This window comes from Eulemur rufifrons, chromosome 16, assembly GCF_041146395.1.
Source record: "Eulemur rufifrons isolate Redbay chromosome 16, OSU_ERuf_1, whole genome shotgun sequence".
Taxonomy (NCBI): domain Eukaryota; kingdom Metazoa; phylum Chordata; class Mammalia; order Primates; family Lemuridae; genus Eulemur; species Eulemur rufifrons.
Genome location: NC_090998.1, coordinates 51,198,491 through 51,216,201, shown reverse-complemented (window position 1 = coordinate 51,216,201; position 17,711 = coordinate 51,198,491). Strand labels below are relative to the sequence as shown.

The 17,711-nt window shown below is 37.5% G+C and overlaps 2 protein-coding genes across 4 annotated transcripts; one reads left to right on the top strand and one right to left on the bottom strand.

Moving 5' to 3' along the window:
* The first annotated feature begins 454 nt into the window (after nucleotides 1-454).
* Nucleotides 455-11,690, top strand: TMBIM4 (transmembrane BAX inhibitor motif containing 4). 3 transcript variants are annotated; one of them, XM_069490339.1, is made up of 7 exons: nucleotides 455-623; nucleotides 3,015-3,123; nucleotides 4,143-4,248; nucleotides 5,084-5,117; nucleotides 7,635-7,752; nucleotides 10,874-10,919; nucleotides 11,480-11,690. In XM_069490339.1, the coding sequence occupies exons 1-7, from the start codon at nucleotides 527-529 to the stop codon at nucleotides 11,684-11,686; spliced, it is 717 nt and encodes a 238-aa protein (XP_069346440.1). In that variant the 5' UTR covers nucleotides 455-526; the 3' UTR covers nucleotides 11,687-11,690. The 3 variants fall into 3 exon arrangements, with proteins under 3 accessions (XP_069346440.1, XP_069346441.1, XP_069346442.1); XM_069490340.1 differs by having other exon boundaries at nucleotides 455-627; nucleotides 3,054-3,123; XM_069490341.1 differs by lacking the exon at nucleotides 10,874-10,919 and having other exon boundaries at nucleotides 7,635-7,755; nucleotides 11,520-11,637.
* Nucleotides 11,691-15,368: 3,678 nt separating this feature from the next.
* LOC138396801 (bis(5'-adenosyl)-triphosphatase) lies at nucleotides 15,369-17,676 on the bottom strand. The gene is made up of 2 exons (XM_069490468.1): nucleotides 17,572-17,676; nucleotides 15,369-16,639 (listed from the first exon to the last, which is right to left on the bottom strand). Exon 2 carries the CDS (start codon nucleotides 16,110-16,112, stop codon nucleotides 15,669-15,671), a length of 444 nt encoding a protein of 147 aa, XP_069346569.1. The 5' UTR covers nucleotides 16,113-16,639; nucleotides 17,572-17,676; the 3' UTR covers nucleotides 15,369-15,668.
* Between the last annotated feature and the right edge of the window lie 35 nt (nucleotides 17,677-17,711).

Here is a 17,711-nt window from a genome sequence, read left to right as displayed (position 1 = left end):
GTGCATCCCCGGTATGATTATTGAAGGAGTGGATAAATGAGATGGGTATTTGTGGAATGGATGGGTGAATGGGACATCGCTTCTTTCACCTGTAGCCAACTCTCCAGGTGAGAGGATTTTAAAACCTCGTTGTGGAAAATCTGAGAAAAATTTCATTTCAGATGACGCTGGAAATACCTGTTTTCTTTCCCATCCTAAGCTGAAGCAATCTCCACTTCCTCTGCCTAACTGGAAAATTTTTAAGGAGGCGGAGTGGGAAGGTAAGTCTTGCTTCGTTGCCCAGGCTGGACTGGAACTCCTGGGCTCAAGCGATCCCCCCGCATAGCTGGGACCACAGGCGCGCGCTATGGCGTCCAGCACAACCAGCATTTTGGAGGCGACATAATCGATTAGCTCGAGGTTCGGCCCGCGGAGGCAGCTCGGCTAGTTCGGGCTGGAATGCTTCATCGCGGAAGTGAGTTGAAGGCCGTTGTGCCGGGTGTCCTCTCACCGGCTCGCCGGGAGCGGTAGGGGTCCTGCTGCCAACATGGCCGACCCTGACCCCCGATACCCCCGCTCCTCGATCGAGGATGACTTCAACTATGGCAGCTGCGTGGCCTCAGCCAGTGTGCACATCCGAATGGGTACGTCGCCCCTCCCCGCCCCTCTGCGGCCCTGGTCGCACTGCTGCGCGGTCGGCCTTTGGAGGCGCATTTCCGGCTTCAGAGGGAGAGCGCCCATCTCGCAGGTTTCGGAGGGAAAGTTTTCCCCTAAGCACGCCTACTCTTCCTGCCCTCCCTCTCCCCAGGGACCCGAGGAAAGTCGCCCTCCCCTCGCCAGGGCTCTGGGGCAGATCGCGGCTCCGGAGAGGCCTGCTGCGCCCTCAGCTGTGAGCTCCGGAGCCGGAGCTGGCGCTCGCGCTGTACAAAGGCACAAATGAGCACCTCAGCAGCCTTTATTTTTCCATCTTTAAAAGGAACGAAGGATTGGCGGGGCGCGGTGGCTCACGCCTGTAATCCTAGCAGTCTGGGAGGCCCAGGCGGAAGGATCGCTTGAGCCCAGGAGTTCGAGACCAGCCTGAGCAAGAGCAAGATCCCGTTTCTACTAAAAATAGAAAAAGTTAGCCGGGAGTTTTGTCGCGCCTGTGGTCCCAGCTACTGAGGCAGGAGGATAGCTTGAGCTCAGAAGTTTGAGGTTGCTGTGAGCTATCATGACGCCATTGCACTCTAGCTGGGGCGACAGAAACTCTGTCTCAGAAAAAAGAAACAAAGGGTTACTTTTTGGTGAAAACAAGTTTATCGTGTGATCCCTGCGACGTCCAGTAGAATGCTGTTTCGTGCTTGATCTGTTTGCTTTATGGGGTTACAAGTTTTCCTTTGCTGTTTGTCTCCATTGCTGGACTGTAAGCTCCGTGGGGGCAGAGATCCTATCTCTCTCTTCACTGTTTTTTCTGTGCAGGGCCTAGAACTCAACGTATTGGTGAAGAAGCTGCTGGAAACGGAAGCTTCCTAAGTAGATCAAAAGATGTCAGTTTTAAGTTATTATATAATATGCAATAGACTAAAATTATTTCGAATTTAAAATGCTCAGTTGTGGAATTCATTGTCTGCTCTAGTTCAGCTATTTCATCGTAGAAGCTGCCTCAGATTTTCAAGTTCTTGAATTACGAAGATGCACTGAGAATCTTGGTGTCTAGCATCTATATTTCTGGTGGTATGATAACAGCTCATTGCAACCTCAAACTCCTGGACTCAAGTGATTCTCCTCAGCCTCCTGAGTAGTTGGCACTACAGGTGCTATTTCTTTTCTTTTTTTTTCCTAGTGATGAGGCTTGCTATATTGCCCAGGCTGGACTCAAACTCCTGGCCTCAAGCAATCCTCCTGCCTCGGCCTCCCGAGTTGCTGGGATTACAAGCGAGAGCCCCCCATCCTGGTGCAAGCTCAGCTTTTTTAAAACGACCCTTAATTGTGGTAAAATACACATAACATAAAATTTACTATCATAATCATTTTGAAATGTAGAGTTCAATAGTGTTAAGTATATGGACATTGCTGTGCATCCAATTTTTTTTTCCTTGGGGCCACGGTGTTTTATTATAAAAATAGAATAAAAGCTTCAAAAACAATGTTCCTTTCTAATTTAATGAAAAATTTCTTATTTTTTTATTGTTTTCTCTACGTGAGTTATATGGAATTAAATTTGTCAGTATTAATTGTAACAGTAAGAACATCAACAAGTAAGATTTTCAGGAACCAACTGCAGGGTTTTGCCCAGGGGGCCACCCATCATGTAACATGTATGCTACAGTGTGAGTTGCCAGCGCACCACACAGCTCGCAAGGTAAAGAGACATGTGAGTTACACATTTACTAGGTCCGGGGATCAAAACTAATGTGAGTTAAATACAACTCACATGGCAGTTAATGTGTTAATCACTAGGCCTCAGAGGTAATTTATAGATGTTCATAAAGTATTATGAAAGTAAGAATTTCCTATTGTATAGAAACTAGAGGCAGAGGTACTAGATGAGAAATAGAAATAGATGAGTGAAAGTAAGTTTATATATTATTTGCCTTTAAGGATAAGTTTCATTTTGGGGAAACATTTTTACTGCAGTGGAAATTAAGACTTAAAAAAATTTATATGCTTTTTATTTCTGCTTTTTAGATTCAAGGATATAATTATACTTTAAAGATGTTCTGCTTTTAATCTTTTGCTTTGTTGTATGCTGTTGTGTACAAATAGGCATTTAATACTTTTCTTTTTATTTTGATGAAAACATTTATATTCTGGGCCATTAACTTAATTTTTTTTAAGTTCATGCTTTTTGGAGAATTAGCCATCCCTTACAATTTTTGAATTATTTTGGAAGCTTTTTCTTTTTGTCTAGTTTTAGTTACAGATTACATCATTTAGATTAAGATTTAAGAAAGAATGCATGTAAAACTCCTAATTTTTCTAAGAAGAAATTTGGTTCTACTCTTCTATGATACATGCTTAAGAAAATAGTCATGTGTAATTTTTCTCTCTTTTAGCCTTTCTAAGAAAAGTCTACAGCATCCTTTCTCTGCAAGTTCTCTTAACTACAGTGACTTCTACAGCTTTTTTATACTTTGAGTCTGTACGGACATTTGTACATGAAAGGTAAGGTAATGAAATGATTCTGAATTATTTTCAGACATTGCATATGATAAAAAGGGCGTATTATAAGCAAAGTTCATTTTCTTTTCTATTAACTTTTGAGGTTAAAATGTAAAAAAGTTTCATTAACTCTCCTAAGTCAGCTTAGTTTTGTTTTTGATGAAGAAAAATGTTCCACAACATGGTATTTACCTCTAAACTTTTTAGCTTACAGTTTCTTAGGGTTAAACCCTCATCTCCTGGAATAATATTAAGAATTTTTACTGCCTGCAGTTTTTTTAAGTCATAATTTTTTTGATTTTATTAGACTGTATGCCCTATCCCTCAAGCCTAAGACAATGCTTGAAAAACAAGGTTACTTACTAAATGTATGTTCATTTTATTTTGGGCTCATAACTAGGATAATCTCACTGAAAAGTTTTCAAAAGAGTTCCATTCAATTCATCCCTAATTAAAGATCTGACTACCAGCATAATTATTTCTGTGTCTAAAAATAATAGTTTCTTTATATTAAAGGAAAGGAAAAATAAAAAATGAATATTTTCTTAGGAGTAGAGAATTTTTATCCTCCCTCCCCCTATCAAAATGGAGTCTTGAACTATTAGTTTGCTATTTGGGGTTAAATTCTTTAATTTAAATTACAGCCATATGGTAAATACCCTGAAAAAGTAGTTAGGTATAAATTTTATTATTTGATAATCTTTTCTCAATTGTATTTCATTACAAAAAATAGTATGCTAATTGCAAACATTATTCCAATATGATAAAAGTTCATACAGTAAAAAGGAAAGTCTTGCCCCTTTCATTGTGGGCTCTTTTCTTTGTCCTCTTTTCCAGATGTAAAATAATTTCTTGAGGTGAATAGTTTGAGGTTGATAGTTTGAGGTGGATCATTTTAGATTTTTCCCCCTGTACTTTCATAAACACATAAAATAGATAAATTTTCTTAAATTTTCTTAAATTAAATTATTAAATTTTCTTTTTTTTTTAACTTGAAACTCTTCTAATATTATTTCTTTCAGTCCTGCATTAATTCTGGTGTTTGCCCTCGGATCTTTGGGTTTGCTTTTTGCATTGACTTTAAAGAGACATAAGTATCCCCTTAACCTGTACCTGCTTTTTGGATTTGTGAGTACTTTGACAATGTCTATTCCTTTAACATATATTCCTGAGTTTTCAATATATTTGTTTAATCGAATACATATACATATATACAATGGCAGAACAAAATTAATGTGTGTTTTTTTTAGTTAATTTTAGGAAATTACTTATAACTTAGTAGTCTTTTAGAATTTTTAACAGTTTTTCAGTTTCAAAGATTTTTCTATTAATATTAGCATATAGTGGAAAAAATGCTGAATTGAAATAAAAATTTGTACACCTCTCTACTCACATTAAATTGGTTGGAATATAGTTACATGGCCAGGACTCACTGCAAGGGAAACTGAAAAATGTAATGTTTAATCTGAACAGTAATGTGTCCAGGTAAAAACTTTGTTACTAGGGAAGAAGGAGAGATGAATATTGGGAGATGGTTTCAAGACTCTGTCACACCAAAGTACTGCCTAAATATTTTGTTCCTATGTTTGTGGGAGATATTAAGGTTTTTTATAAATGTGCATGTGATTTGCAATTTTATTTTTATTTATATTGCAGAGTGAGAAAAATAGAATTTTCTATAATATTTCAGTAATTTTTCCGTTACAGATATGAAAAATCAGATTAGAGCTTAAAGAATGATAGAATCACAATAAGAATTTAAATATTCTCATTCATTATATTGAGGTCTCATTTTCATTATGGTGGGCTTAATAACTGCCCCATATACTTCATAGGGCTGATCTCAAACTAAAATGAGATCATTCGTATGGGAACACATTGAACTGCTAGAAATTAGAACATGACATGAGATGATATAAATTCTACGTGCATTATTAATTTCAGGTTTTTTTTCTTTTATTAGACACTGTTGGAAGCTCTGACTGTGGCCGTTGTTGGTAAGCCATAATTGCACTTCTGTATGTTACAGTAACTTTTTAATGTGGATACTCTTTCCAGTACAAAGGTGTTTGTGGCTAAAGTTTAATATGGAATGCCATGTTTCAAAACTATGGCATAGGATGAAGAATTCCTAAAATAGAAACAAAAGTCAGATATTTATACTTTACATATTTCAGCTGAGCTTGGAGGAAGTGGAAAAGTTTAAGAAAAACAAAAGAAATAGAGAACAATATTTCATTTGTGTTTACTTATTACAAAAATTAAGACAACAATAGTTAATCTTTTCCCTAATTTAAAGGCATCTTAGAGTAACCAAGAATATGTGTTTTAAACCATGTACTTAAATCACATGAGTTCAGCTCCTCTAAGTTACCTGCCTTGAACTCTACTCTAAATGTTCCATTCTCATATTTGACCAAATGGCACTAAAAGAAATAGTGTTAATTTCTATTCTGTACTTCATATTAAATATATATTTGAAGGCCAATTGTCTGTTATAATTGCTTGATGTACCATATGTAATGCCTTAAGTAAAAAATTTCAATAAATTAACAAAAAAAATTCTGATTGTCCCCAAATAGTTAACCTTGAATACCAAAAAGGTCAGAGTTAATCATTACTCTCAATAATTCAAATTGTTAATCCTTATGGTTAATATATTTATTTCTTCCTATTTTGTCATTACTGTTTTTAATTTTTCTTTTCTTTTTCTTTTTTTTTGGCTCTATTGCTGGGGCTAGAGTGCTGTGGTATCAGCCTAGCTCACAGCAACCTCAAACTCCTGGGCTCAAGCAATCCTCTTGCCTCAGCCTCTCGAGTAGCTGGGACTATAGGTGTGCACCACCACATTGGACTAGTTTTTTCTATTTTTAGTAGAGATGGGTGTCTTGTTCTTGCTGAGGCTGGTCTCAAACTCCTGACCTCAAGCGATCCTCCTGCCTCGGCCTCCCAGAGGGCTAGGATTACAGGCATGAGCCACTGTGCCCTATCACTGTTTTTAATTTTTCTATGCCAGTTTTGTTGGATATATTTTTTGGTAATCTACCTCTTTTTTTTAAAAGAATCAGAATATATAAAAATAGTAATAAATACTGAAATAGGATTGAAGCAAGCTTCTCAACATATTACTTAATTTTAATGTTATCAAGTCCATCTGTTCCCTCTCCAGCCCCCACCATAGGAATATAAAGAATGTAGTAGAGACATTTATTGTAGGATTATTGGATTTGGGGGTAGAAAGACGTAGATGGGGTAATCTGAGAACATTATTTTCCTCCTTAATTGTAATATCTTTTCCACCTAATATACTGAAATTACTTTCAAGAAGCAAAATTGACTTCATGTTTTATCTTTTCCATATTCACCTTACTAATCCTGTAATGGTATGAATAGACAAATTCCAATAATGTAGCATTTAGGAATAGAAACAACATGGATAATTAATCTCTGAAAAATTAAAAATTACTTAAGTGGCTTTGGGTTCAAAGCACTTAACCTCCTTAAAGAGGTTATAATTTAACATTCTTTTAAATTGTTAAGCAGTTGTATTATAATAGCCATAGTCAACTGGATGGACATTTTAAGAGTCTCATGCTCTACCAACTGAGCTAGCTGGGTGACCTGAATGGTCATTTTAAAATTACAGAAGGGAATTTGGTATATATTTAGTAAACCCCACAATCGTATACTCAAAGATAATGCAGATTTGGATGTAAAGCAATTAGTGGTTGGTTTCTGTCCTCTGCAGGGTAGGTAGAATGGAAAGCTGGGCATGGTGGCTTGCACTTGTAATCCTAGCACTTTGGGAGGCCGAGGTGAGAGGACTGCTTGAAGCCAGGAATTTGAGACCAGCCTGAGCAACATAGCGAGACCCTGTCTCTACAAAAAATAAGAAAAACTAGCCAGGCATGGTGGCATGTGCCTGTAGTCCCAGCCATTCAGAAGGCTGAGGCAGGGGGATTGCTTGAGCCCGTGAGTTTGAATGGCAGCCCACCCCAAATAGCTCCAGTATTTTTCTTGCCCGATTGCCTTGAATTGGGCTGATGAACTTGGTGTAACTAACTAGGTGATTGCTGGAATTGCCGCTACTGTTCAGGAATTCCTAGCCCACCAGAAGACCCAGAAACATCCCTATTGATGTTTAAGTCATAATAAACAATCACCACAGATGGTGATAAACTGCAGCTGGGATAGAGATGAGTGAGAATCACTCCGCTATATTCCTAAAACTCCTAAACAGCCACCTCTGTTGTATCTCTTTAGTCATTCCATTAACTTCATAATAATGCGACCCCCTTATTTTGTATGAGTGAATTTTTTGGAGATGCTTTATTGCATTATGGTTGTGGTTTTACTGTACTAATATATTCAAGGCTATATAAGACATCTTTTCATAATTGTTTTTATTGGCAAGTAGCACAGGAGAAAATAAAGCATTTCTGTTAAATACCAGGAAAAGCTATTTTATATTGAATATGTTTACATGCATTTTAATCAATGTTTTAATTTTACAGTTACTTTCTATGATGTCTATATTGTTCTGCAAGCTTTTATACTGACTACTGCAGTATTTCTTGGTTTGACTGCATATACTCTACAATCTAAGAGAGATTTCAGCAAATTTGGAGCAGGGTAAGTTATATATTCTTGGATATAATAGACAGATGTCTTTAATATTTTAGGTGGTTTTGAGAGACGTGTTGGCTTTGGGTACCGCCTTTTAAAATGTAAGGTAATAAGAGATCATCTCTTTGAGTACTAGGGCCAGGCCCTACTCTCCCAGAACATACAAGGAGATGGAAAGTGGCTTTGAGTCATTTCCTTCCCCTGTATAGTGAAATGGAAGTAAATGCCAAAAACAAAAAAAATCAGCTTTCCAGTTAGACTAAGTTTGTATGCTTCATGAACAGTGTGGAATTTACTGGAATTATTTCTGTCTTTGTCTTAGCATAAATGTTGCCAAAACCATGCACATCTTTGTGGAAAAAACAATGTAATTAGCTCAGATGTTGAAATTATCTGCATGAACTTTAAAACTTTTTTGATCCACCTGGATTAACCTGTATGCTTCTTCAAACATGGAATGATCTTTTTTATATTAGGCTAATGGTACTATGTTGCCCTCACCTGGTAAGAATGTGTAGACTCTGTTCTAAGCTCACAATGGCTTCCTGTTGGCACACAGTCACCCATCCATTTTCTGTTCTTTTTCCTGTTACAACATTGAATATTTACAAAAGTCTACTCTTGCAAAACTTTGTTTCCACCCTCTCCCTCCTTTTCTTCTGGTAATCCAGATTACCAGAAATTTCTAGTGGGATAAAATATAGTTGGTCAGCCAATGTTGACAATTGTGCAGGTTGCTTAAATAGTTTTGTTAGAACAGAGTTTGATTTAGGGAAAGGCAACATTTTCTTTTTTCTTTTCCTTTTCTGGGGAGATGTTTCATACATATTTGTGTGGTGTATGTGATTAAAGGTTTGCTCTGCATCCTCTTCCCATCCTAGTCTCTATTCCCCTGCCTCCCATCCATTCCAGCATTGTTTCTCGAGCTCTTGTTTGGGTAAACAACCTTCCTTATATTTCAGCCTCTATGTAATAAATTTACATTTATTGATACAACTGATATTATAATTATCATATATTGATCTGAAATCAAATGTTTCTGAAGTCTTTGTACATCTGTGTCTGCTATTTCTGATAATTCTTGTGATATTTTATTTCCTTGTGTGTTTGGTTATTTTTGATGATATTTCATATATTGTGATTTTCAGTTATAGAATTTCAGTTCAATTGGCATCTTTTAAGTGTGTTTGTGTACGCATATGTGTGTGTGCGTGTGTGTGTGTGTGTGTGTATGGTATCTTTCTCACCTCATGATTGTTTTGTCATCTATGTCCTTGAATATTGGGGGAGTGTATTTTTTAATGTCATGGTCTGTGAGTTCTATCATTGTGTCATTTCTGGATTTGTTTCTATCAATTGGTTTTTCTCCTTGTTATGAGTCATATCTCCTTCATTTTTTATATGCTTTTATGTTTTTGATTGGATCCTGGTCATTATAAATTTTATATTATTGGGTGCTGAATTTTTTGCCTTAACTTTAAATGTTTTGGGCATTGTTCTTCTAGGATGCAGTTAAGTTCATTGGAAACTGAACCTTTTGAGGCTCTGTTCAGCAGGTCCAGAACAGTTTTCAGTTTAGGGTTCATGTAACTCTAATTGTTACCCTTCTGAGTACTACTCAGTGCATGTCTTAGGAGGTCTTTCTACTCCGGCTGGTGTGAATGCAAACTGTTTCCAGCCCCGTGTGAGCTCTGAGGATTATTTTGCCTGCTCTTCTGTGGCAATTCTTTCTCCAGCTTTGGTCACTTCCTCAACATGTATGTGTTGAGCAGAACTCAGCTAAAGACTCTAGGGGAATGCTGTGCATATTACCAGAATGTGCGTGTGCATGCTCTGTCTCTCTGTATAGCTCTCCGCTCCCTGGTACTCTGCCCTGCAAATTCTAGCCATGTTGGCCTCCCTGAGCTCTGAATTCTTGTCTCCACTCAAGACCACAAGGCTCTGTATGGGTTCGTGTCCCGACTCCATGGCCTGGAAACTCTGTAGCTGGGGCAATTATAGAGCTCACCTTCTTTGTTTCCCTTATCTCAGGAATCACTCTCCTGTGCTGCTTGTACAGTGTCTGAAAGCCATTGTTTCATATATTTTGTCTGGTTTTATTTAAGGAGGAAGGATAAATTTGGCCTCTGTAATTCCTTGTGGCCTGAAGCAGCAGATATGTCCCATATTTGATAATGAAACACTGACTTCTTAGATGGTCTTTGTCATATAACTATACTTTTTATACCTATAACAATTGAATTGGAAATCATAAAATTATAGCAGTGTCAAATTTGCGTCCATAAATTAAGTTTTATGATAAATAAGAATAACATAGAAAGTACATTGTGAACTTTAATATGCATGTTTGCAGAATAACTTGCTTTTATTATTTGGTTTAAACATGCAATCATGTTTCATTTGTTCATGTATATATTTTCTTTTTTTTTTTTTTTTTTTCTTTTTTTTTTTTTTTTGAGACAGAGTGTCGCTTTGTTGCTCAGGCTAGAGTGAGTGCCATGGCGTCAGCCTAGCTCACAGCAACCTCAAACGCCTGGGCTTAAGCAATCCTACTGCCTCAGCCTCCCGAGTAGCTAGGACTACAGGCATGCGCCACCATGCCCGGCTAATTTTTTTTTTCTATATTTATTTTAGTTGGCCAGATAATTTCTTTCTATTTTTAGTAGAGACGAGGTCTCGCTCATTGCTCAGGCTGGTCTTGAACTCCTGACCTTGAGCGATCCACCCGCCTCGGCCTCCCAGAGTGCTAGGATTACAGGCGTGAGCCACCGCGCCCGGCCCATGTATATATTTTCAAGAAGTTTTTGTAGACCTCTGAATTAAAATCTAATGATATTTATGTTTATGTCAATATTTTCTTTGTGTTCCAATTGAAAACTTTAAAAATGATACTCTTAACTAGGTTTGTAACTGTAAAAACAAATGTTGAATAGATAGCTATCTTTCAATTTCTTTAAAAAAATTCAAAATGGGTATTGTATTCATTGTATATTTATGAGTTCTTACATTTTAATTATTTTTCAGCAAAAATCTGGATGGATTTGTTTCTTCAGAAAATGTTGAATGGGTTTACAAAGTCTTTTCATAAGGAACAATATTCTAAATTATTAAAATTTTGTTTTTATAGGCTGTTTACTGGTTTGTGGATTTTGTGCTTGTCAGGGTTCTTGAAGGTGAGTTGTATTATAATGTTTAAATTGAAATAAAATTCTGGCTATGTCCATATAAATAAACTTAAGAAACTATAAGAGATACACTTAGGATAGGACACTTAGTTATAACTATCTAGAACATTTATATATAGAATGATTATAGAAAAATCTCTTTAAAAAATCAAGGTCTTATGTTGATCATTATTATTAATTGAAAGAAAGATGAACAAATGAATTAAATTACATAGAAAGAGGCCTTCACTTTTAACTGCCAACCTGCAATGGCACATTTAATTCTGAAAAAAGAGATAGATATTAAAATATTTAATATTTGGAATGCTACTGTTCAGAGTCAAGTGGGCAATTTAACTGAAAGGAAGATATCCACGCATTCATCCATTCATGCTTCCATCCAACAGAAGAAAGCCTGGACTTGCCTTGGTTTTTCCTGCTTTTAACGGGTATCCAAAGTTTTATACCATTATTGAATACGTGTATTGTGGAGGGTCATTAGAGGAAGTAACTTAAGTATTCTTAACACTGTTCTTAAATATCAACAAATTTTTATTTCTTGCCTACAGTTTTATTTTTATAATGAGACAATGGAGTTGGTCTTGGCTGCTGTAGGAGCACTTCTTTTCTGCGGATTCATCATCCATGACACACACTCACTGATGCATAAACTGTCACCTGAAGAGTATGTATTAGCTGCCATCAGCCTCTACTTGGATATCATCAATCTATTCCTGCACCTGTTAAGGTTTCTGGAAGCAGTTAATAAAAAGTAATTGGAAGCAGTATGTATAAACTGTTTCATTAAATAATAAAGTTTGAAATATAATTAAATATTGAATACTTTTATGATCATTATTTGTGTCCTTTGTATGTCTGAGCTTTAAAATCTTACTATTTTTTATGATATCTCATCTCTAAATCCTTGATTTAGGATCTCAGGTAAGAGATATCAAAATTCCATTTAAAAATTTTTTTCAATCCTAAATTAGCCATACAGGAATTCAAAAATAATTTTATGAGTAGGTTAGATTAAGAATATCAATTTACCTTTGTCTAGTGATTTTATCTAAATTGTCTCTGAATTATTAAATAACAGATTTTGTTTTGATTCTAAAGTAGTAGTGTCTTTACTATTATAAAGTGTAAATGTCCTTTTGGTAGATTTTAATCTCATTTAGAAAGGAAAAAAATATAAAAGATAAATTCCACCAAGAAATCTTTAGTATTAAAATGTTAATATTTCATTATAAAATGATGTATTAAAATTAAAGGTCTGCTTGAAAGTCAGATATTGCCAGGTGTGGTAGCTTACGCCTGTAATCCTAGCATTCTGGGAGGTCAAGGCAGAGGATCGATTGAGGTCAGGAGTTCTAGACCAGCTTGAGCAACAATGAGACCCCATCTCTACTAAAAATAGAAAAAATTAGTTGGGCATGGTGGTTCATGCGTGTAGTACCAGCTACTGGGTACTGGTTGAGGCAGGAGGATTCCTGGAGCCCAGGAGTTCTAGGTCGCAGTGAGCTATATGATAATGCCCATGCACTGTAGCTAGGGCAACAGAGCAAGACTCTTTCAAAACAGAAGAAAATAAATCAGATAAGTGACATAAAATCTGATGTTAATTATTTATATGTTAAAGTATAGGTTTCATTTTAAAATTATAGCATGCTAATGTGGTTAGAAGACCCCAAATATACTAAGTCATCTGCCATTAAGTATATACATCTTAAGATAAAAATATTTGGAAAATTATGTCTTGTAGTTTCATTTATGTTGGTCCATACAGCATGTTAGGTCAGTGTATCAGTAACCAATGAAACTTTGTCAAACTCCCTCACTGTATTAGTTTGCTAGAGCTGCTGTAACAAAGTACCACAGACTAGGTGGCTTAAACAACAGAAATTTATTTTCACAGTTCTGGAGGCTAAAGGTCCGAGATGAAGGTGTTGGCAGGGTTGGTTTCTTCTGAGGCTTCTCCGGTTTATAGATGGTTGTCTTCTCCCCATGCCTTCACATGGTCTCCCCTCTGTACTTGTCTGTGTCCAAATTTCCTCTTTTAAGGACACCAGTCATACTGGATTAAGGCCCATCCTAATGACCTCATTTTCTCTTAAGTACCTCTTTAAAGACCTGTCTCCAAATACAGTCACATTCTGATGTTCCGGGGGTTAGGATTTCATCATATAAAACTTGGGGGATACAACTTAGCCTATAACACTCACTATGCATTACTTCCCAGTTATTATGTTGAAATAAGTTAGTATTGATTTAACCTCAAGTGGTTTTTAGATATAAATTTGACTGCATCATCATCAATTTATTGTTGGATACCTAAGTACATGATGCAGTGCGATCAAGTTTTAACATAGCATATTAAAGTGAGTAAGAGCATCTAGATTAGATTCCTTGCTATGCAACCAACTATTTATGTGACATTTGACAAGTTACTTATCCTTTCTTACTTAGGTCTTTTGCCTCATCTTTATGGTGGGAGTAATAATAATGCCTACCTTATTGGGCTATTACAAGGATTAAATGAGATACACCAAATAAACTAAATCCTTAATTAATGTCGGCTCCTTGTATTAATAGTATTATTTTCTTTCTTTCTTTCTTTTTTTTTTTTTTTTGAGACAATCTCACTCTGTTGCCCGGACAAGTGCTGTGGCATCAGCCTAGCTCACAGCAACCTCAAACTCCTGAGCTCAAGCATCCTCCTGCCTCAGCCTCCCGAGTAGCTGGGACTACAGGCATGCACCACCATGCCCAGCTTATTTTTTCTATTTTTAGCAGAGACAGGGTCTTGTTCTTGCTCAGGCTGGTCTCGAACTCCTGAACTCAAAGTATCCTCCTGCCTTGGCCTCCCAGAGTGCTAGGATTATAGGCATGAGCCACCGCACCTGGCCAATAGTTGTATTTTCAATCCAAAGGACAGAATGGACTGAAGACACTAAGCAAAAGCAGATTTGACATTTAGAAAATGTACAATGATGCCTTTTTTTCACTAAATATTTTGGGGGTTTAAGAAATACAGTTACTTTCCATAAAAATTTTTAACATGCAATGAATTTATCCTTTGTACATGACTTAAATAAATTTTCTAAAAAATTATTTTAATTTCTGATATGATAATTAAGAGTATAAAGGGATCCCAAGACTAAGAAGTTTTAAAACCTTAGGTATAGAATATTGTATTGTATAAATGGATCATAGTTATTAATACATTCTTTTGTCAATGAATTTTATATGGTTCTTCCTTTTTTATGATCATGATCAGTGCTGCTATGTAAGTCCTTATATGTGTCCCACTGTGCACAGGCATAAGTTCACCTAGGTAGGGAATATACCTAGAACATTTTAAAGCATTGCTAGATAATATAACTTCAATTTTTTTACATCAAGTAAAGGTGAAAATATTGACTCCAGAAATATTAAGTGGAATTAGCAGGACTTGGACGCAACAGGCAACTCCGTGTGCAAGGGACAAAGGAAGGAGGAAAACAAGGAAACAAGTAAAGAGCAGTATCTGAGAACTTCTGTATTTACTGAATGTAATTTTGGAAAAGAGGTGCAGCGGGCCCTGTGTACCTGCCTTCATTTTTTCTCTGCAGGCCTCAGACCTGGCTTCAATCCTCTTAATGCAGTTCTTGCGATTAGTGGTATCAACAGCCAGCTGCAGACTTTTTGTGGAACAGCTGGGAACTTTTTGCTTTGTCCTTTCATTCTTTATAGAGCTTTGTCTTGAAGTCCTCAACATCTAGGGAATGGGCCCATGGGGTCACTATCTGAATCCCAGAAGTTTTCCTGTTTCTTACTAAATGATTATGCAGATCAGGAATTCCATGGGAAAGGCTTGACTGCAGGGGCCCCACTGACTGGTGTCCGTAGTGAGGCACTGTGGTCCTCAACCCCCGGCCTATGGACTGGTACCAGTACATGACCTGTTAGGACCTGGGCCACACAGCAGGAGGTAAGCGGCCAGCAAGCGAAGCTTCATCTGTATTTACAGCTGCTCCCTATCACTTGCCATACCCCCCAACCCAGTCCATGGAAAAATTGTCATCCATGAAACCAGTTCCTGGTACCAAAAAGGTTGGGGACTGCTGTTAACATCTTTTGGATGAGGAATCAGTCTGCTTCCTGTCAGGTACTCAGTGCTACCCATTGTGCCTCTAGTTCCATTGCCTTCCAGCTCTGTGAGGGGCCACAGCAATGTTTCTCCATCAGGGGTTAAAGTTTCCTGAACACAGTACTTTGGTTTCCCTTGTAGATTGATCATAGTGCCTATAATAGAGTGCATACTCAAATGTATGAATGAGGGAATGAACAAGGATTTTTAAATATACCAAGGCCATTTATTCTGTTATAACTGCTTTTATACAAAGTGAGGAAAAAAGGTTTTTTCAATAATATAGTCCATGATTCAGCTTTTTATTATTATCATTATTATTTTAACTACCATTTTATTTCCATCCAGGTTAAGGGACAATTTAGAAAAGGTTCTATTCTAAGTACATAGCCAAGGAAGTGTGGAGGGGCCGTTGATGCTCTTGTTTTGAAGTTAGGCTGTCAGTCATTATAACTGAAACAACCCCAATGGTTTCCAAAAGTGTAATAAAATGCTTCGCAAAAGGTTGCAGAATTATAAGATGTAATGAACTCTGCTTAGCTTCATTTCCAATGCTGCAGAGTCCTAGAAAATGAAGCTCATTTCCTTATACCTTGGGATTTGTTCGAGTTACTTTCATGCCTGTGTCACTGAAAGTAGACCCGCAGAGCTGCAGCTTCTGCCGCCATTTCCTCCTCTGATCTCCAAGAGGCCTGAGAATCCTCTTTGTCATGTTTCTGGAGCTCATCATAGATGCTGTCATTCCTGTGAAAGTCTCCAGCCTTCCTGGGAAGAACATGGACATGAACGTGCTTCACAGTCTGTCCAGCTTCGGGGCCATCCTGCATGGAAAAGGTGAGAGACGTCCCCTGGAAATGTTTCTCCACCACTGTCCCAACTCTCTGGGTTGCCAGAAACAAATCAGCTACTTCATCAGGACGCAGGTCACAGAAGCGCTCCACTGACCGCAGTGGGCACACAAGGACATGTCCTGGAACCACAGGTTTCCTATTCACAAGAGCAAAGGACAGTTCTGTTTTAAGAAATACCACAGAGGGCTTGATGAGATGTTGGCCAAATCTGAAAGACATTTCCTCACAGTTGAAGTAGTTCTGGAGGCTGAAAGTCCGCGATGATGGTGTCAGCAGATTTGGTTTCTCCTGAGGCCTCTCTCCTTGGCTTGTGTTTGGCTTCCTTCCCGCTTGCTGTGTCTTCACAAGGCCTTTTCTCTGTGTGCTTCTGATTCAGCTTTTTAAAGCATTTGCAATGCTGGATTGTGGCATGTATTTTAACACCATGTCATTTTCATAATAGGTAAGTTATTTTCTCTTTTCTAGTGCCAAGTGTCTATTCAAAAGTCTTGGCCTGGTATGTTAAACAAGATGCAGTAAATTTATACTATCTGAATTTGAGTTCTCTCCAATCTAAAATGCAATGTGCACATATATTTTTGGGAAAGGTAGCTAAATTCTAACATGAAAGGCTAAGTATAATATACGGTTAACTTGCAAAATAGAAATTCATTTGATCTATAAGAACTTAATTTTCCATTTAAAGAAATCAGGTTTCCCAGGCATGCTTCCTTTTTCCATACCACGTTATAAGTTGTTTTCAGCCTCTGTTAAAAAAAAACAAAAACAAAAAAAACCCCTTGTTATAATCTGAATTTAGTAATTTCCATACTATGCATGGTTTCTTAAAGGATACAAATTTAAAGAAAAAAGGTACCCACAAATTGTCTCAGAAAGAACTCTCCTTTACTAACAACCAGCAGGAATTTACCAGGCTATCTATCATTAAAGACAATTCCTTTCCTGTTTTTTAGCATATGGTGTAGATCTGTAGAAAACACTGCTTACAAATATAGTATTGTGTAGCTGTATGTTTGAAAGCATAATGTAAAAAAAGGGCTACCATTTGTTGAGCTTTTAACACCTGCATAGGATCAGTTAGGTTGTATTACCTTCACTTTAGGGACAAGGACATCCAGACTCCGAGACATTAATTACTCACCTATATCATTCACAAGTGTTGGAACCAAGAATGCAACACAGACTTCTCTGGTTCCAAAGCCTATGCTATCAGAGGCATATGTAAAATAAGTGTTGTTTGAGACCTAAGACAATCATCCCAGGCTCAGCATTGTCTGGTATGTAAGTGATCAGACTAGAAATGAAATAGTGTGATCATTTTATCCTTTGAATTTTTTATGGTGGGAAAGGCTTGTTTTCTGTTTTTGGTAACAACCTTGAGATATGATTGACATGCAATAAGTGTACAATTTGATAAGCTTTGACGTATGTGTACCTCCGTAAGACCATCGGCCGGAAAATTTACAAGCTGCAAAGATGACCTCAATACGGCCTCTGGAAGAACACGTGATCTAGGATGATTCGACCTAAGGAAATCCAAGAGTCTGAAGTGAATGGGGAGGCCAGATCTAAAGGTCAGCTCCGAGCTCCCTACCTAACAGGTAGGGTCCTCCGGCCGGGTCACTCCCTGTGTTAGAGTCTCGGGACTACCCGCCCTATGTCCAGGAAGCGGGCCTACCTGGAGCCAACTCTCTTCTGCATTCTTCAATCCGACTTCTATAACTGACTGGGACGGGCCAAGCTTAGAGGTCCGCGCTCACACGAAATGAGGGAGGCAGTAACCGCAGGGTTACCAAAGACCCCGCCTCTCGAGGCTTT